Source organism: Rhinolophus hipposideros (genome assembly GCF_964194185.1).
Source record: "Rhinolophus hipposideros genome assembly, chromosome: 12".
Lineage (NCBI taxonomy): Eukaryota > Metazoa > Chordata > Mammalia > Chiroptera > Rhinolophidae > Rhinolophus > Rhinolophus hipposideros.
Window position 1 is genome coordinate 39,208,142 of NC_138058.1, and position 20,262 is coordinate 39,228,403.

At 46.2% G+C, this 20,262-nt stretch overlaps 1 protein-coding gene across 3 annotated transcripts in view; it reads right to left on the bottom strand.

Annotated features, from left to right (window-relative positions):
• Positions 1-20,262, bottom strand: part of SPTBN1 (spectrin beta, non-erythrocytic 1) — a gene marked incomplete at its 5' end in the record, with an annotated part of 180,330 nt that overhangs the window by 30,822 nt on the left and 129,246 nt on the right. For all 3 annotated transcript variants that reach the window (XM_081069287.1, XM_081069288.1, XM_081069289.1), the window contains 11 exons: positions 1,803-1,893; positions 6,831-7,033; positions 7,832-8,588; positions 9,392-9,529; positions 9,634-10,504; positions 11,203-11,356; positions 13,119-13,421; positions 14,092-14,250; positions 15,269-15,386; positions 16,387-16,574; positions 17,352-17,464. In XM_081069287.1, coding sequence (XP_080925413.1) covers positions 1,803-1,893; positions 6,831-7,033; positions 7,832-8,588; positions 9,392-9,529; positions 9,634-10,504; positions 11,203-11,356; positions 13,119-13,421; positions 14,092-14,250; positions 15,269-15,386; positions 16,387-16,574; positions 17,352-17,464 — 3,095 coding nt within the window. The remainder of the gene's footprint in view (positions 1-1,802; positions 1,894-6,830; positions 7,034-7,831; positions 8,589-9,391; positions 9,530-9,633; positions 10,505-11,202; positions 11,357-13,118; positions 13,422-14,091; positions 14,251-15,268; positions 15,387-16,386; positions 16,575-17,351; positions 17,465-20,262) is intronic.

A 20,262-nucleotide genomic window follows, 5' to 3' on the forward strand; every position in this document is an offset into this window, starting at 1 on the left:
ACTATCATTTTATCGACTCGCTCTTCCCACACATCTGTATGAATCCACACTTATGTAAATGGAAAACAGGGGCTGGAAATTTCTGCTAGGTTTCTCCCAAAGGTTCTTTTTGTCCCCTCAACCTCCTGCTCATTTCCCTGCATTTTTCTTCTCAAATTTAGCCCAGGTTTCCACCATGGTCAGATCTATGCATTGCTTTTCATTCACTTGCCCTCTAGGCAAGAGCATGTAATTCCACTGATCCCCCATCTTCCCCAAGTACAGCCTGAGGTTAAAACGAGTCATCATGTGCTTCAGGGGAACCTTCAAGGTAATACAGGGCCCTCCAACCTGTGGAGCGCACAGCCCAGGCTGCAAACACTCCTGACCCCTTTCAGCCTCCAATGCTCCAGGGCCACTTGGTATTCCCTACGACACAACATGCAACGCCATACAGCTACTTTACATCCCTCTACTCTCCTCTGTGCCCTGACTTGGGACAGGGAGACCTCTTTAAGTGAGCATCCTATTCAAATGGATTATTAATGCTTGGATGTCACTTAAAGAGGCAGGCACTCCTGTCTTCAGGCAAATTCCCCAGAGATCTAGATTCATCTCTGTGGTGCTGAAAACTGAGAGACAATAAACTACAGAGCTTCCGGGCTTTCCTTCTTTTCTTAAGGTTTAGTTGCTGGAGCATATTACAAGATTCAGTTAAGACAGCAGTTTAATGGACATGAAAGATTGCTTCTGTTTCTGTCACAGATGATCTAACATGACAACTGTTATTAGAGCCGTATCTCTTTTAACACACAGCCACACGTTTGCCTGCAAGGTGTTTGTGCTGCTTTGAGTCACTTTCTTAGCACACAACCTGATCCCCTCCCCACACCCGCTACCCTTCTCTGCACCCAAGGTCCCCTGCAGCTTCGCTTGTATATTCTTCACCCCATTTTTGCCTCTGAGGGAATTTAATGTAAAAAACCAGAAGACTGAGTCACAACGTGCTCATGAACTCACACATGTGAAGTCAGCTACAGGCTTTTCTCTAACTAGCTCGCAGAGAACCGCATTTGCTGGCTAACTTTACTTTTTCCAAGTTTGTTTATGCAGGTATCAGGGCTGCATGAAGTAGTGTGACAACCATCAGACCAAGAGCACATGTTAACACTCAGAGCTTGAAATCAGGATTACTACTGCTCTTGGCATATTAGACGCAAATCTAAAGAGCCTGAAAGGTGGGCGCTTTAAGGTCTTGGGTTAAGAAACTCGGTATGCATGATTTAAATCTCTGCTTCCTCTCTGGGTGGCCAGTTCCAGTTCCTTTTAGTTGTTTCTTTCCGTTCCACTGGAAAGAATGTATGTGGCTTTAAGCAGTTAAAATATTAAATGCTCTTAGGGTATAGAACATTCTAGGATATCAGTATATAACTTCCTTGGATGATGGGAACACGTGAGGTCTGGATGTCCGATATGGCAGCCACGCATCCCAGTGGGCTACTGGGGACTTCAAATACAGCTCGTAAGATGGAAGAACTATCCTCTTCATTTTACTTCCTTTTAAAATGAAATAGCCACATGTGGCTAATGTCTACTATAACGGACAGTATAGTTCTAAACTGTAATATTCCAGATTATAATAACCCAGCTCCTGTAAGTGGTAATTCGTAGTTTGGAGAACTGACAAAGTACCACACTGCCTCACCTGAAAATTATGTGGTATGAATTTCTGCCCTCAGTTAATTTTGTAATTCCAGGGGCTCTTGTGCCAAATGCTGGCTCTTGCTGGAAATCAGGAAGGGAGAGATTAAAGGGAGACATACCTCCTGACAATCCTGCAGGAATTTCTGCAGATCCCTGTTGTCCTTCAGTCTCATCAGCAGCTCACTGGCTGCCTCCCGGTTCTTCCTATGTCTGTGATAAGAACAAGAATCATTTTTTAAAAAGGAAGGAGAGAATCCTTGAACCACAGATTTCACAGCTCAGTCTCTTTCCTGGGTTTCTAAAATATGCTGAAAACAGTTTGCTTACAGTTCTCAATTATGTCAAGGAGGGAAGATAAACAAGAGTTTAGCATTCTCCCAATGAGTAAGCCATGGTACAAAGGAGAGCGAAACACCTGTCCACGCCACGCAACAGGCGAAGGATACAGTCACATGAGCCGTATAAACTCTGATGCTCCCCAATCTGGTGCTAGGAAAACGAAAATCTCAGCTCGCAATGTGTACCAGCCCTCATTTTAGGCTCTGTGGGAGAAGCTGAAATATATTTTCAAGAAACTCATAACTGGGTGGCAAGACATGTATATATACGGCTAAGAAAAAACTATAATCATGTAACTGGCTTTAAATGAACATTTCCTGATAAACAGATTCCCATCCTGAGAAAAACTCATCAAAAATAAACCAGGAATGAAAATTTTTTGCCCTGTAAGATTAGCTACTAAGTCAGTTCCTCTCTTTGTTAATGGATAAGGGTAACCAAGGTTTAAAGAAGTTAGAGTACAACACCTTCAAACATTGTGAGAATTGGAAGAGGCTGCTGAACTTGGTGAACAAGGGAAATGGGGTGCTTGCTCCCCAGCTGGAACACTGTACATAGGGCTCCCTCGCACACACTGTGGAGGTGCCAGAACTCACTGGCAAACTTCCTCCATGCACACAGTGGCTTCGGTTCTCCCCCAGAGACTGCACAGCTGTGAGAATGCCGTGGGCACTGTGAAAAGGACTGCCTTTACACAGTTCCCCTGCAACAGGGAGAGCTACCCCATGCTGAGAACCACACAGCGCTGCTGTAACGCAGCTCCCCGTATATTCCGGGGTAACCTGAACAAACCAGCCTACGTGCAGGGTATTGAGAGAGGCAAAGGGAGAATGCTAATGAGGAGTCTGAGTTTTTCATTCTGATTCTCAAAGCAGTTTCTTCCTCAAGAGACTGGGCAAAGACTCATCCGACGCCCTCAGGCTCCACGGCAGAGATGAGAACATAAACTCGGATTCTCCCGAGTGATAAGAAAGAGCAGCTGGGTGAGCACTTGGCTGCTAACTGGCTTTCAAAGACCCTTAGGAGCATGAAGGATCTTGCAGCAGCACGCAGTGGCACACGGGTCCTCAGTAAGCGCGGGCAGAACAAGGGGCAGCACTGTGGGTGTCATGTGCCTGGGCCAAAAGGAAACGCCCTCCGCTCCTACGGGCACCGGTGCTCACGGAATAGGACTGAAATGAGTGGAAATAATACTGTCACACTAGATACGTAAGATGACTTTTACCTTTTTTTTTTTTTTTTTAGTTGAAAGGGGTTCCATAGCTTCAGAAAAAGGAATCTTAATATACTTATACCACGTAGGCGAAATGAGAAAATAGAAAAATACTTCTTATATAATGCTAAATGAAAAGAGTTTATGCATAATTCAAGGATATAAAACTCTAAGGCACAGATTAGAAAGGAAAAACTAAAATGGCATGTGCTAGGAATGAAGTTAAAGGTTGTAGTCCCCCCCCAAATTCAGATATTCTATTGCTTTTATAACAATAAATAAAAGTCAGAACCCTTTAATTTACTGTTATCCTTTCTCAGAGACCAAAAATTAAAAATTTTAAAAATTGCTGGCAAATCTGGGCTAAATGAATGAGTCATCTAAAAAGGTGGGTGAGGAAGGAATGTCAAGAAAAGTTCCTCAGTGCCCTACACCCTACCCTCAAATTCCAGTCACTGTTTGTAGAAGGTTTTATAACAATAAAGCAAATTTTCTGGAGGGAGGTCATTTGAATTGGAGTTAGTGACAAAATGCAAGAGTCCTGCCTTCAGTCAAAGGCCTTGAATAAAAGATCCCATTTCCTTTCCATAGAATCCCAGGAAAGCACTAGGACAAACAAGAAAAACTCACAGATACTGGCAGTTACAACAGGACATGGAAATAACGGAAATCAAAACAGTTTCAGACACTGAGATTCCTCACTAAGGGAGAAATACAACCAGACAGAAATTTGAATGTATTTCTTAGATAATCGAGTCTCATGTGTGCCCAATAGATACCTGCCCGGGCAATTTTTCTCTTAGAGTGAAACCATGAAAAAGAAAAAAGCCAAATGGTGACTTCGGTCCCCATGTCCAAACGACACACATCTATGCGGAAGGCATAATGATGGTCGTTGAGTGATAGGCTCTGTGGAGTGAGAAACAGCTATGCAGGCAGCAGAGCCTGATGCTGACTCAGAAAACCCTCGAGAGAAGCGAGTGTGGCTTAACTGTTTACTAGCAGCAAGCAAAATGGTTCATGGGAAGTGAAACTCAGGAGAGTCTTTCAAAGCTAAATCGTGGAGTTAATTATAGGGAAGGACCGTCTATAACACTTGGCCGTAGTTTCCCACAGTCCTAAGAGTGCTCTTTGTGTGGGGCAAGGTTAAATCCCTGGCTTTATTTCCACCTCTCACCTCCTATCCCTATCACCAGACTCAAAAGCTCCCTCATCACAGGAGGCAGATGCTGGGTTTAACTCTAGTTCTTGTGAAAAGTAAAGAAGCACAGGTGCCTGAGTAACACGGACTGGTAGTCTGTGAGCCTTTTTCCCCATGTGAGATAGGGTCTGGCTTTATGAGGCTGGACACTGTTCCTTGCTCTCTCAGGATTTCCCCATGGCTGGAATTTTCCTGAGCCAGGAAGCTCAGCTGGGGACAGACTTGGACAGCAGGCTCCTTGCTACCCAGTCACAAGCACGTTAAAGGCCCCTCGCGACCCACCCACATCTGCTAAGAGTCAGTGTCTTTGTTCTAGTACTTTTTCATTTCAACAAACTGCGGTAATCGACAAGATTTCCGGAACGTAAGCCCATTATAGTGATTCTGCATTCTATGAGAATAGCTTCACAAGAGCGTCAGAATGTGCACAAAGGGACTAAGATCTGAAGGTTGAGATATTTCCTTAGCTTGTGTCCCTACAACACCTGGGACTCAGAGATTTGTATATTTTTATAACTGAAAGTATCCTCTGGGGTCAGTTTCAGATCTTAAGGCCTCGGGGGACATTAAAGTGAAACCAGAATTCAGTTAATACCCATCGAGGAAAATAAGAAAAAGTAGCCCTCCTTCGAGCAGACCAATGGAAAGCCCCCTCCTCTTCCATTTTTGGTATGCTTATGGATAGTACAGGATCCTCTTTCCAGTTCTTTTTAAAATCAGAAATCCTAAGGAGGCTCTGGAACTCCAGGAGCTCCGGCTCTCTCAGTCAAGGGCAAAAGGAAGGTCAAGCCACAACTGAGGGCTGCTGAAGTGTCATCTCATATCCAGAAGTCGCCAGTCTTGACAACATCACCTGCTTCCAACAACCCCTCACAGCTGCGGCACCAGGGGACGTATAAATACACCAAGGAAGCTGCCAGGCAGCCGCACGCAGGGTGAACACGTGTGTCCCTAACTGCCAAGCCCACCTTCAGTAAACCAGCTGTGTGCATCGAACACGGCAGGACATGGGGTATCACATTTACAACACAATGAGAGATTTAACATCAGGAAAAAAGGAAATTCTTTTTCTCCAGGTTAAGAATGCCTTGTCCAATCCTTGTTTCTCACACTCATTTAAGAAGGCTCTGGTGGAGGGAATTTTTTTTTTCCTCTTTTTGTAGCTGTTTTAAAAGCAACAGATACAAACTGTAATTAATCTATATTATACCCTATTCCATCGAATCACCCTTAGAATATACGGTTTAGGCTCAGAAGCAGTGCAAAAGTCAGACTGGAAGGGCTAACGCCAGGAGAGCTCAATCTTTACGGGGGAAGAGTCATTAATTCCCCCTTTTACACCATATCATAAAAAGTTAATCTGGCCCAGGACCCTAAGGTCCCAGGAGACCCTCTCAGCTATGGTAAGCAAGGAACCACTCTCAGCAGTAAGTTCTTCCTGTTCACTGCACTTGGGAGACAGAGAAGCCTTGTGGAAGAGCTTCGTTCTCAATGACATCAATCTCATCATAATAAGCCCTTAGAATCCAGCCCAAACTGGGGTCAGAGAAAACTGGTTGGAATAGAGGTTAGTGACTGACCCGGATGGGCCGGACCAGGACAGGGAGGGCCAGTCCAGAGCCAGCCCCCACCAGTGCACCCAAAGCTTGATCTGTCCAGACTTCCCACTTGGGTACAAACAAAGGCAAGGAGAAACTTAGGGGGGAAGGTCAAACAAAGTACACTGGCCTTCAGTCAGAGAGAGAACCTTTTAGAACTGCAAATAAATAAATAAATAAATAAAAATAAAACAAAAGCATCCAATCTTAGAGGCACCTTGGCAAACGAGGGAAAGGGCCTTTTCCCTCATCATGAAAAGGATCTTATTACAGCATTAGCCAAGCCAATTTTCTAAGAAAGGCCTGATAATGTTCCTTTGTGGCTCTGCCAGGTACTCAGGACAAGCAAACCCTGCCCGCCCTCCCTACTCCCTTCCTGATGGGCTTCGGCAGATCTTGTGTGGATGAAGGTGAACATGGGCGCAGCTGGGGAAGTGTCTGGCTCTCAGGTCCCATCGGGTGACAGGCTCGTGTCAATTCTGGAAGGGCATGGCTTATACCCAAATGCTACTCAGCATTATCGCTCTCAAGTCTTTGGTTAAGGATTAACTTGGCATTTCAGGCTTTCTTTACTTTTCTGGACACTTGTGCGTGTCTTGCAATGAGAACCACAGTCTCAGGCTGTCATTTGCTGCTCACTGATGTTCTCTGATAGGCAGATTAAATTTTGCTAGGTGTCCATATCCCGCCTATTTGGAAATTTATACCCGGAGTCCCTAGGACTTTCAGCCACTGATTCAGATGCCTGCGAATCTCAGGGTGCAGGACTCCCTTTAAGACCCTCAGAACACTGTACCTGTCATCGATCGAGTCCACCTTCTCCTGGATGCGATCCGAGTTGATGTTGCCATCGCTCACCAGCCTCCGGCCGGTCTCCACAACAGCATTGATCTTTTCCTCGTTGGCGTCCATGGTGGTCATGAAGTCCTCTTGTTTTTTAATGGCCGCTTCTGCTCCTTCCAGGGTGGTAGGCATTTCAGTATGGGCCAAAACATATTCCTTATTTTAAAATAGGGGAAGAAAAGAAAATCACAGCAGAATGAGACATCATGAAACGTGACTAACTTTCAGCATAGCAAAAGCACTCTCTACCATATTTGTTTCGTTACTCATTACACGGGAAGGAAATAATCTATTGAACATGGTAAAATAAAAAGGTGGGAGGGGGAAGAAACCCAGTGGGACACCACAAGTGACTACATTTTCCTAAGCGGTTAAATCTAAGTTTTCTCCCACAGTGAGTGAGGAAAGCAAGCACAGCTCTGCGCATCAGCCTCGAGGGTCCTCTTCTGTGTCCACGAAGGCAATAGAAATGTACCTTCCAAAACTCTTTTAAGAGAAACTAGCACCAGCGTCAGCTGTTTTTCTTTTTCTAATCTCTGCCTTGTGTCATCAGGTGAAGTCCCTGACTCTTCTAGAACAAGAGAGCTGTTCAGTAAAAAAAAAAAAAAATCCTCCCTGTACCTTTTAAATTGGATTTCTAGCACACTGAATATGGCCAATTTAATGAGTTACTATGAGGACATACTATGAACATAAAGGGTCCTCAGTCATAGTTGAAACAGAATCATACTTTGCAAGGCGAGACAGCTCCCATGGAAATATTCAATTCTTGCCCTCTACATCGTGATGGGTTTCAATGCCTTAGGAGCCATGAGCGGAGAAAAGTTGCTAGGTCACCCCTCTGCCCTCACACAGGTGTGGGTTAAAGCAGTAGCCCTGGCCAAAAATGTTTCAGGAGGCAACCAGGACCTGCCCTAAGAGGCAGGAAGCAAAGGCAATGGCAAACATTCTTACCTGGTTGTTAAGGAAGGCTTCGGCTTGCTTCGTGTCCCTGAGGAACTGCTGGTAGGCATGGGACTGGGACAGGAGGTTTTGCCTGTTCTCCCACATTTTGTGGAGCTCGTTCCACCCAGTGTCCAAAGCCTGCAGCCGCTGCCGCAGAAACATGTACTGGGCATCGGTCTGGCCCTGGGTGACCATCTCGCCCATGTCCCTCATCTTCTGGTAGTCCTCCTCGTAGTTGTCAATCTCATTTTTGATGTTCTCATGCTGCGTGAGAAGCTTCTCAGCCTCGGTGAGGGTGTTGGGCATGTCTTCCGACGCGATAGCTGTCTGGGTCCTGGAGAGCCAGGACTGGAAGTCGTCCAGGTCCCGCAGGAACTGCTGCAGCTTGCTGGCCTCGCCCAGGGAGGCCTCACGGTTTCTCAGGGTGGTCTTCATCTCCTCCCACACGTCGCTGATCTCGGCCAGCCGAGACAGGATGGCTTGAGCTTGGTCGGGGTGCTCCGACTCCAGCTTCTCCGCCTCCTTCTGCAGGTCACTCAGCTTCGCCTCGATGGCCACCAAGTCCCGCTCCATGCCGGTCAGCTTGCGCTGCAGGGCCATGACGCCGGCCAGGTCGTTGCCCAGGTCCTGGGTGGATTCAATAACCTTGGTCTTTTCCCGAATCCAGGATTTGGTTTCATTGCACTCGAGGTGGTAGTTCTGTATGCTCAGGGCAGAGAGAAGCGCGTCCTTCTTTCTGTCAACCAGCTCTCGGAACTGACTCCACCTGTGGGGACAGGGGCGGTAGAGAGAGCAGTGTGAAGAGAGGCTGACAGCTCATGGCTCGATAATGAAATTAACAGTGATGAGTGATGATCAAAGCTGCAATTTCCTCCCCCTCCACCTTTGCTTTGACTACATGTTTTTTGGAAAATCATCTCACTCTGTATATGGACATCAAATATTATTGAAACAGCTCAGGGATGTAATGTAACTGGAAAAAGCCTGACATGAACAGAGACTTCTTCAAGAGCTCCAACATGAGCCGTGACAAGACAATTTGTCCCTCAAAGAATCAACTGATTCATGTGTGCCACACACATCTTACTCATCTCTGAGCTGTACCTAATGAACATTTTCCAAACCTAATACCTGACAGTTACCTTCCAAACCGAGGCCATCGTGCTACCACAACCTATTCAAATGTGGTTTACTCAAGAGAAAGATTAGACCTGGACAAAGGTCTACCTTGATAATCAGGACTTTCGCTGGCCACTTAACGTCTCAAACATGCCGAAATCCTGCTCCAGAAATCACCTTAAAAGGGACAGCACAGGAGCCACCCTGATGCCGTGATATCTCCCCACGGCCCTAACTTCTGATGTGGGGAGGGGCAGATGTTGGCCTGCCCTGAACGAGGTCGCCCCGAAAGACAGTTCTTGCAAAATCAGTCTATGTCAAAAGGCAGATGCCAATGCCATGACATCAGTGCCACAGTGCCAGTGACCCCGTGCAGGAAATTCCTGACAGCAGGGCTCAACAAGTGACCTCACCGTCGCCGGCCCCACACACGGCTGGCCTCGCGCTCACCTCGTGTTGAGTTTGTCCTGCTGGGCTTTGATTTCCTTCTCACTCGGGTGGCCGCTGTGCATGAGCTGTCGTGCAATCTGGTTCACTACTGCGACCCGGGAAGCCTGGTTATTCATTTCCGGTTCCAGGCTCTCAAACCTGAAAAGGCAATTCAACAGGGGAGTCGCCTCCTTGGTCACTGGCAGTGACGAGGAGCCGGCCGGAGCCCCATCCCCCCAGCAGCACCCCTGCCCCTCGCTCACCTATGCTGGATGACCTCCAGGTCCTCCAGCTTCTCTGGGATCTGCATGTTGTTGAGCCACTGCTCCTTCTCGTCGATCCAGAGCTCACAGGCGTCAGCCTCGCTGAACATCTTGTACAGGGCCAGGGTGTCCTGCAGCGCCTGCTTCCTCAGCCGCGTCAGCTCAGCCACCTCCTTGTACCGCTCCTCGATGCCTGACAGCCGGCCCCTGACCTCTGGGGACTCTGCGTGCTCCCGCGGAAGGGCGCCAGCCTGCTCGTGCAGCGAGTCGATGGTGGGCCTGTAGTTGGCGATCTCCTCTGCCACATCCTTGTGTTTCTTGACCAGGGACTGGGTGGAGTACTCGTCGTGGCCCACGTCGCTGCTGGACACGATCTTCAGGAGGTCCAGCATCCAGGCGTCGATGTCGTCGGCGTCCGCCTGGAACTGGTGCAGCAGCGAGGCCTCCTCTAGGCGCGCCTTCCGAATGGCCGAGAGCTGCTCCAGGTTGGCCCACTGCTCCCGGATGTACATGATCCTCTCTCGGATCTTCTCTGATCCGAAGTGCTCCTCCGCGATCATGTCTTCACCTTCTTTGATGGCCTGCTCGAAGTGGCCGCTGCGGCCGCTCATCTCATCCTCGAAGGCCCGGTGCTTGCTGAGCAGGCGCATGACACTGGTCAGGTCCTTCCCGTAATCATCGGAGGACAGGATCTTTTCCTTCTCCCGTATCCAGCCTTCCTCCTCTGCCATCTCCCAGAAGAACTTCCAGAGGCGACGGGACTCTTCCAGGCGGGCCCGGCGCTCGGCCGCCAGCTGGCAAAGCTCTTGATAACAGAACTCCATGTGGGCCACGCGGTCTCGGATCACCTGAGGGTCGCAGGGCTTGTAACCTGTTTAACGCCAAAGAAGGAAGGTGGGTGTGTGACAGGATTTAGCATAGGCTCCTGCTTGTTTGGGGGCAGTAAACGACACCTCACGTTCTTACTGTCAGTTCAATTCTAAGTGCAGGGCCACCTTGCGAGGCGACAGAGCGCCTTCTAGGAGGTTGATTGACAGAGGAGAGAGGGGCGTGATGAGCATTTCTTGTTGTTGTGCCTTTGGGGCTACTGTTTTGTATCACTTATAAATCAAAAAAGCGCACACATCTAAGAAAGGAGGCAGCTGCATTTCACTGTTTCTAAAACGTAAGAAACAAAACCCAACCCTTTCGAACCTCCCTTAAACACAGATGTGTACAGCCAGCTGTGAGGGCCACGAGACGCCTGAGCAGGCACATCAGGTTGTTGGTATGCCCGGGTATGGAACGGCAAAGTCTCACTGCCCAACACCAAGCCGCTCAAACCCAAGCAGCACTTGCGTATTTAAGGGAAAGGCAGGTCCATGTCAGGAAAGCTGGAGAGAGCTGAAGTGTCTGGAAGGCGACCCCATCGCATCTCATATACCCACGACATGGAGGCAGATAAACCCGCTGGGAACTTACAACGACACCGTCACTTCAAAAGCCCCATTGCCACACACAATCTAGTTACTTCTACAAAGATGGATCTCTGGTAACCAAGAAGTAGTATCTGGAATGGTCCATCCGTACCTTCCCCATCCATTGCAAACTTCTGGGCGGAGGCATTGACACCTCTCACCCGCTCTGCCTGGATGCTAATGTCCGCTTCAACCAGGGCGTGCTTCTGTAACAGGTCTTCCACACCAAGCAAGTGTTTGCCATAGTCTTGAGATAGTAATAGCACCTGTGCGTAACAAGAGGCAACAGAAAGGGACCTATGAATACAATGCTGACTTCAGCATCTTATAATCTTTGGACAAGCTGAGAGTCAACAAGCAAGCTACACCCTCCCTCTAGCCAGCCGTCCTCCCCGTATCTTTAAGGGAAGATGACACGTGAACCAGAGCAAAGCAACGCAAACCTGCATCAGGAGAGATACAATAAACTAAGTATCACCTCCCTTGGAATAAGCAAGTCAAATATCCACTAAAAGTACAGAATAGGAAAAGAGGGAGAGGAGAACCAGTAGGAAATATAAACCGGGGCTCCAAGAGGAAATTGCTGTTGCTTCACGAATAGCAACAACTATTCGTGAAGATAAGATAAAGATAACAGAAGTGTTATACTTCAAAGTTTAAAGAAATCTCTTAGAAGTTGCTCACCCCTTAAATGGATGCTTTCCTCAGTTAAGAGCTTATTGGTATGCCTCTGAGATATGTGTACAGTCAATTGGAGAAGAATCTAGCTGAAAAGCTTATTGGCCATAACTTAAACGAACAAGAACAGGGGCGGGTGGCTGTGTAGACCCTGACCAGCTTCTTTGGTTTAAGTCTGAACTCACTAACATCTTCTTTTGTTTCTTCTATGAGCCCAATTTGGGGGGCCTCATCCCACATCCTCTCCAGGCAGAATTTTTATTTCACACTCCCTTCTGAGGAAGTCTCTGGCCCAATCAGAATTATAGTGTGCATCAGGATTTATAAAACGAAAAACACCTCCCCACTACATTTGATGAACTTTTCTATCTTAGGATAGAAAAGTCAAGAGAGACCACACCTGACAACATCATGAAACTGCGACAGTGAGAGGGAAAACTGATGGCATCAGATGACCTTGCCCTCTGCCAGGAACAGCTCAAGAGTAAGCAGAAGACTGGGGTTTACATTCTGGGAAGGAAATCCCTTGTGTAAGGTCAGGCTTGGGAACACAGTGTGCAGTTTTCATGGTATGACCTGAAAATTGCCCTGTTCTGTCCCAACTAAGTTACTTCCAGCTGGGGAACTGCTTGACATGGGTGAGCTTTTCATGGCTTGCAGGAGAGGACACAAACAGGCACAGGACTTTGGAAGGACAGGTCTCTTTCTGGATGTGGGGAAAGCCTGGCACTCTATGCTTGGGGCTGCCCGTAATGGAAAGGGAAGCACAAACTGGCACTGGCAGCCATTTCTAAGCAGCCCCAACCCAGGATCTGGGCACCGGCTCCACTACATGAATCCTCTCTGCTCTAACAGGGTGAAGTGGACAGTGAATACAATTTCTACTTAAAGGTGAAGAAAGGAGGCTCAAGGAGAGCAGGCAGCTCTGGGACTCCATGTGAGCCCTGGATGCCTGAATCCCAAGTGGCACTGTGTCCACACCACCTACTGGGGATCCCTCCCCAGACCAGAACCATTCAACATAGATCAACGAGATGGAAAGCTGGTTCAACTCTAAACAATTAAAAACACAGAAACCCCCCCATTCAATGGATTCCCTGCCGTGGAATGTATCTAAAATAGATCTAAATCACAGTAGCAGACCTCAAGGTATGGAAGTGGTCTTACAACTTCTTCATACTTCACATCTCGTACTCACAAGCTAACCCAACAATGTTCCCATGGGTAACATGGCCCTTTTCTGGCTTTGCAGAGTGGGCCGTCAGACAAGGTATTTTGGGGGGTTAGTGGGTGGGTCACAGAAAACAGAGGCCTCACTGGATCCGCTCTGGCCTTTCAGTGCAGTTTTACCTTCATTTCGTCCATCCAGTCCATAATGTAGAGCATTTCCTGGAATATCTTCTGCAGCCCCAGGTTCATCTCGAGACGCTGCCTCCGGGCCCTGAGCAGCTCCAGCAGGTATTCCCAGAGCCGGATGACATTGTCTTTCCTCGCAGTGATGCGTTTGATGTCATGGTAGTTCTCCGCCTCGAGTTCCCTGGCCACAGCTACCACGGCCTGCACGCGTTCCTCGTACGCGGCAATGTCTGTCTCAATGGCCTCGTGCTTTTTTGTGGCGGCCTCGACTGCAGGAAGGTCAAATCCAAAGTTGTCCTACAGAGAAACAGAATGAAAACAAAAAGCCATCCAATTGGAACAAAGAAACAGAACGGAGGTAGAATCCTGAGCACACCTTAGTGTTTGGTGGTCCTAAAGCCAAACACCGCCCCTGATCACTAACCCCCCACCCGCACCTTCTTCCCCAGGACCCTTAAAACACCATGCTTGAGTTCAGAGGCCTACCCACGGCCAAAGGAAATCAGCAACTTCTCACTTTACAAAAGGGTCCAACTCATGTCTAGCACCTGACCTATGAGACTGGAGCAGGTGACAGCTTATGCCAAGCCACGTAGAAAAGAAAGCCATTTTTACTTATTTCGTGGCCAGTCTAACTGCCTCAAAAGATTGGTTCGTCAAAGAGGAAAGAGGAAACTGACGGAAAGAGGAAATTTTAAAAAATTATATAAACGTGAATGGTTCACACACATTCACTGGATCTAAACAAAACTCTGCTTGAGCTGCTTCCAAGGCTATAAAACATTAGATAAACAGAAAAGTATATTAGAAATTATAAACATCCTCTTCATAGGAAGTGGGCAAGATGACTTGACAGTCACTTCAGCATGCAGGATGTTAGTAAGCAGCTGTCCCGTGGCCCTTGGGTAAGGTCTTCATTTCTAGAGCATCCCGGGAACAGTTTCTGGAGTAATGCACAGAGTAGAACCTGAGACACCAGACGCTGGTTTTCGCTCAGCCACGTCTCTCTCATAGCTGCCTTGCGATCGAATCTGCGGGCGAGCTGTTCCAGTTTCTCCTGTCTGATGAGTTCATTCCTCAGAGCCAGTTCTCTCTCGTGTTCCGCTTTTTCCAGTCTTTCCCAGGCCTACAGAAGTGAAAAAGAACAGTTTCCTGCAATGTTCAAGGAACTTTCCTTGGCTACAGTCAACAGCTAGTATTTCTCAAAAAGAACTGAGAACTTACAAGGGAAAGTACCATTCCCACCCTCACTGACTCTTAAGCCTTGAGTTAAAAAATATTTTCTCTCAGATTTAGCCTCATGGTAACAACCTCCCCTACCTAAACCTAAAGATCCTGTGTTGTACTTAGAAAACAAAACAGTAAAGCTAAGGAGCAACGTAACTAAATTATAAATCTTTTACTTTAACACAGAGAAAACAAAGTAATTATCTCTAACAGCTCTGATCACATAAAAAAATTATTTTTCACGGAAAAATATCTTATGAATCTCTCATTCACCCCACCCACAGCCACTTGTTTTTTATTCACATAGATCTGAGTAATTTTTCCCCAAAATCCTTACTGATTGTCCAAATTAAATTCATGCCAATAAAATACATCTCACTTCACATTAAAAAAAATTCCACTTAAAAGAATCTTAATGGGAACAACTAATCACAGTTGTAGATTTTTTCTAATTTCTACTTGGAAATAATGCCCACTGTGAAATTCTATAATTGCAGACATAACAGGCATGATAATGAAAATTATTTGACAGCTTCTCTGATGAAAGGAGCCAAAATCCCAAACCGCAATCCCTAGAGATTCCAGACACATGAAATAAAGTTTTGCATTCTCCCTTTTGCAATTTAAAGGTATTTGAGTCATCTGCCTTGGACAGATGAGAGTAAAAAGGTAAACAGATGGAACCCAGGCTGGTCTGGTAAAATCTTACATGCTCCCCCAAACCTCCGACAGACCAGCCTACCAATCAATATTCACTTGACCCTCTGCAGTACCCAAGCAACAGTTGCCTGTTATCAAGTCAGCAGGCAGCAGGGACACTTTCAGTCGCCTGCCGTCTTAGCAGTCAGGACCTAATGACAGAACCAGAAGCCTACAGGAAGTCGGGGCCCAGGCAGGACCGGACGGATCGATTTTACCTTGTTAATATCAGAGATGAGCTTCCCCTCCCGGGGCATGTAGACCTTCTGATTGTTGGCCCTCATCTTGCTCTGAATAGTGAAAAGCAGCACTTCCAGGTTCCCCTTCTCAGTAAATCTAAGCACAGAAAAAACAGCCATAAACATTATTTATTATATTTTGTTCCTTCAAGAAGAAATGTTAATTTGCCTCTGGGGAAAAAAAATTTTACACAGCCACGCAATTTTAAAAGCCATTTATCTCTGGTTTGACTTGTGTGAAATGCATGTTAGAGAAATCACAGTGGGTTAGTTTTGGGTTATTAGACCTCAAAATGTGCCCAGCTGTGAAATTTTTTGTGGTTGGTTGGTTGGTGTTATTGAGATTTGTATTTGGGGGCATACCACTCTTTTATTAATCACCTCACTCAAGGTTTAGACCATAAGTCCTGGGTGATGGACTTACTTCATTCAGAGAGCATAACTGAATGTGTTCAGTAAGAATTATTTCCAATGACGACCTATTATTTCCAATGTCACTTTCAATGGGTTTCTAAGACCTTAGGAAGGAATTCAAAACTGAGTGGAATTTCAGAAAGAGGACTGACTTTTGAACTATAATAAGAGAGAAGGTCCACAAACCTTATTCCACATTATGAATTTTAAAACGATACGAGGGGCAGCAAAATGTGATCTGAATTGATATAAACTATTTGTTGTCTGTTTCTCTCCAACACGTTTTGCTACAGGTATGTTCGTGGGCCTGATTATGGCTTACTGCCCCAAACCTACCCAGACTCTTCTAATATACAACATGCACACAACTGCTACTTTTCTAAAATCCAAACAATAGGGCATTCTGAAACACATTAGGCACAAGAGTTTTAGATAAGGGATTGGGAACCTGTACCATTACTTTGGATTCTCGTGTATCAGTGGCACAATCTACTGGAAAGGGCTCACAGAGGGCATGATTTGTAATAAATCTCAGCGACCCAGGATCAGGTGACTAGGAGTGAGACAGGCCACTGTGAGAGGCATTCGTGAAGACATGAGATCACACAAGTCAGAAACAGGGGTCTGTGACTACCATGACTCTCTTCCCACATTAATGGTAATGCATCCAATGTGCCTCTTACTTGGGTGGCTTCTCCACAGTGCGGTAAGTGTTGAATGCCTGGAGCTGTTGTTGAACCCCAACCAGTGAATTGGCAAATTTGCGATTGTTCAAAATAATGATGGTTTGTTCAATCCACTCCAGAAGGTCAGAGGCAAGTGATTCATACTTTTCAATCATTTTTTCTGTTTCAATAGCATTGTCAAGCACCTGTAAACCAGAGTTAGAATGGAAAAGTAAGATCATATCACGATGCAAAGAAAACATGACCGCAACCCATGACCACATGCACACTAAATGACGGTTCTATGCTCCTTTGGCACGAGCATTTTCAACTTGCGGAACCATTTGTTAATAGGCACTCAGGCTGTGGCTATTTGTGAGCAATGACAGCTTAACGCAACTATAATTGGTTCTGTAACCTCCCAACCCCCAGGCAAAGGGTTTAAAGAGTCTGAAGGACTCCTATTGCACAAGCTCCAAAATTCCTAGAGAAACGAAAAGGGCTCTATTTTGCTTGGTCCTGTCCCATGAATGCCCATGAACTTTCCATTCCTATTGCATTGAGAAGACGATGTCATCTGGTCTGAGGTGTTCTGAAATATACAGCAGATGAACATGAGCCCAGTGAGAAACAAAGGGCGTAATACTGATGCCTTTCTAGCTGTGGGAAGTAGGATTTCAGGCCCATAACATTAGGAAGCTCAATCAGATTTCCAATACCCAATTTTCTGGTAAGGTTGAGGGAGGGGTGTTTCAGGGTCTGAGATCCCCCTCAAATCCCTTCCTAAGTATTTCACCACTCCTACCTCCCATCACTCCTTGGGATGAAGAGGCTTCTGCCTGCTGCGCTGCTATTTGGAGACCCAACCCCAAACTGGTACTGGCTAAATTTAGGACTGCATGGGACAGCAAGGTGCTCAGTGGCAGTGCCTCAAGATGTGAACTTCAATTATGTCTCAACTTACAAAATTAGTGTGAGCCTACCTTTCCAATTCGTTTTCCTTCAACAGCCAAGGCCTTCATCTTAGAGAAGTAATGGTAGTACGTTACCACGTAAGTGATAATGGACTTCTCATCAGGGTGGTCCACACTGATATCTGTAACCCAGACAAGATTTCCTTCAGTACTCTGGCTCACGGTACTGCCACCCAGGCAGCAGGAACAACCCGCAACAAGTGTTCAGCACTGAACAGGTCAGTGTCTTCATTTTCTGTATCCGAGCTATGCCATCAGTGTATCAATTATTAGGCTACCCAGGACGAAACCATTTTACCAACTCTTTCATTATATAAATATTCATAAATGCCTTCTACGATGAGGACATGAAGTCTTAAGAGACATGACCCTTTCTCTAGAGGATCCCAGACCATCGAGAAGACAAAATACATGCAAAACCACTACAGAGAAATGAAGAGTATAGTAAGAATTCAGTCACAATTGTCACTAATGTGGCTACCACCTCGACACACTATGTTCCTCTCACTCTCCACCCCAAACTGGGTTTGTCCTTCTCAGGTCCTCACTTCCGCCAACGGCAGAATTTCTCCCAGTCACTCAGTCTTGGGACAGACATCTTTATCTCCTTATTACCCATATGCAGCTAGTCACTGAGTCTGAGTGCGGATGAATCCATTTATGGAATTCTTATTGTCACTGTGGTTCAGACTCTTGTGGTCACATAACCAGACGTGGGGTGACGTTTTCCTCACTGGGTTACCATACTATCCAGTTCACATGATACAGAAGCACAGCTGTGAACATACTTCCTCCTAGCTCAAAATTACTTGAAGGTACCCTGCAGTCTCAAAAATAAAGTATAAGTCCCTTAGTCCTCTAGAATTTTACATAACCTTCCTTCCCTTCATTCCGTTCATCCATCCACTGAATATTTATCAGGCTTCCTCTAACTGCCAAGCACTGTTCTAGACATTTCTAATTCTATAGCCTACTAATTCTCAGGCACTATATACGTATCTAAACCAAACTGGACTATTTATGACACACAGCCCCAAATTCCCAACAGTCCTCCCCTTTACACAACTTCCCTTTGCATGAACTAGCTGCCACTTCAATGTTTTTCATCTCTACCGCTGGAATTACTGTCTCTCTCCTGTTCTCTTAAGGACTTCATTTGTATGGACATACAGTCTATGCTCTGCCAGGTACTATAACTATTTATGCACATTTTATGTGTCTTGCAAGACTAGGTCCCCGTGGAACCCTGCCTTGGTAATATGCCCTGTGCTGCTCCACCTCCCACATTTCTACTGTGTTGTCTTAAACAGAGTGGGTAGTCCATAAGCATTTACTGCAGGAGGGAGCAAATAGGTGAAGATGGCAATGAGTGAAGAAGTCTTCAAGGTCTGGCATTATTAAGTGAAGTCCTCAACTAGGGACAGATCAAGAGGAGAATATACAGGACGACTCCTAATTATCGGGCTCTCTTGCCTTATGCTTTCACACATGCGCCGTCACTTCTAACCTCCTGGCAGCCCTGTGTGACGCAGGGTTGTTTCTCTTATTTTAAGGATAAGAACACTGGGTTCCATGGCCGCAAAGCCCCTGCTCAGTCTCACAGAGGCAGCCAATGGCAATGGAGGCCAGAATCTTAGCTACTGTCCCCACCTCAGAGCCCCCATGGCCAACTCCTACATCTGCTCAGCCTGGTCAAAGTGTGCCCCAAGGAGAGAGAACTGGAAGGCCACAAAAAATTGCTGGTCTCGTACACAATTCAATAAACACAAAATGTCAGCTTAACTGGGAAGGAGTGAGCAGGGAAAACCTTTTCTTTAAACGTGTCTATAACTGTATTGTAACTAATGGTGGCTCTGTGGGGGCACTGGACAACTAACAATAGCAAGGACAACTAATAATCAAGATCAAACCCACAGGATAAGTGACATCAACTGCCTTTTTTAGCTCCTTGTCTTGTGATCTGGGGAAAATCAACCCCCTTTTCATACTGGGTAGTGATTAGAAAGATTAACGAATGAGCAAGTTAAAAACTTTTTTGTCAGTTATTGAAAAAATAAAAAGTTCCTTATCAAAACACGAAGAGCTAGGGCTAAGGAAGAATGCCTTCCCATAATAAGGTAGGGGTTAAATAGGAAGATTTATCACAACCCAAGGAATTTTAGTTTTCTGTTTATATTGAGAAATCATTTAATGGGCTAGCAGAGGATAATTTTATCTCAGCTTCCTGTAGTGAACATATCAGTGACTCTGATGCACTGGAAAACAGTAAGAAGCCTGCTTGGCAGCCTCATGACCTCAATCTGCCCTTGGGGAGTTCAACTTCCTGTTCTATATTTATAAGAACTTTAAACTTTCACTCACATACAGTTTTCTCTGATATTTGCTCGCAGTTGAGAGTATCTAAAAAGAGCAGTACAAAATAATCCTCTTATATTTAAATGTTTTTCAAAATTAGAAAAAGTGAAGAATTAGGATTTTTGTTAAGTAAGAGAGCTACAAGCTGGAAGGACAGGACTGCCGCCACACAGGTAAACGCCATGTCCCCTGAGTTAGTCTCTGGGGCCCTGCGGCAGGGACTCAGAGCAGAGAGAGCAATTCCATGCAGAGACGGTGATTCTGGGCCTCCCAGCAGCCAGCCACAAGGGACTGTGTTATTCCTTCTCCCACACACACGCTCCCCTTTCCCAATGCACCTTCCTCATTTTGGTTCTTCTTGCTCATAAGCGAACACTGCACAGCCTCCTGTAACAAGGCCCTGCCCCCAATCTCCACCCACTCCAACAAGCCATGCTGCATGCCTCCTTGGGGTGAAAGCCAGGCAACAGCAAGCATTCACCGAGAGCCTATGGCAGGGGCTCCTCCTTGAGCACAGTTGTTACGAACTTTCAGTGACTCCCCGTTGCCTGAATAACCTCTAAAA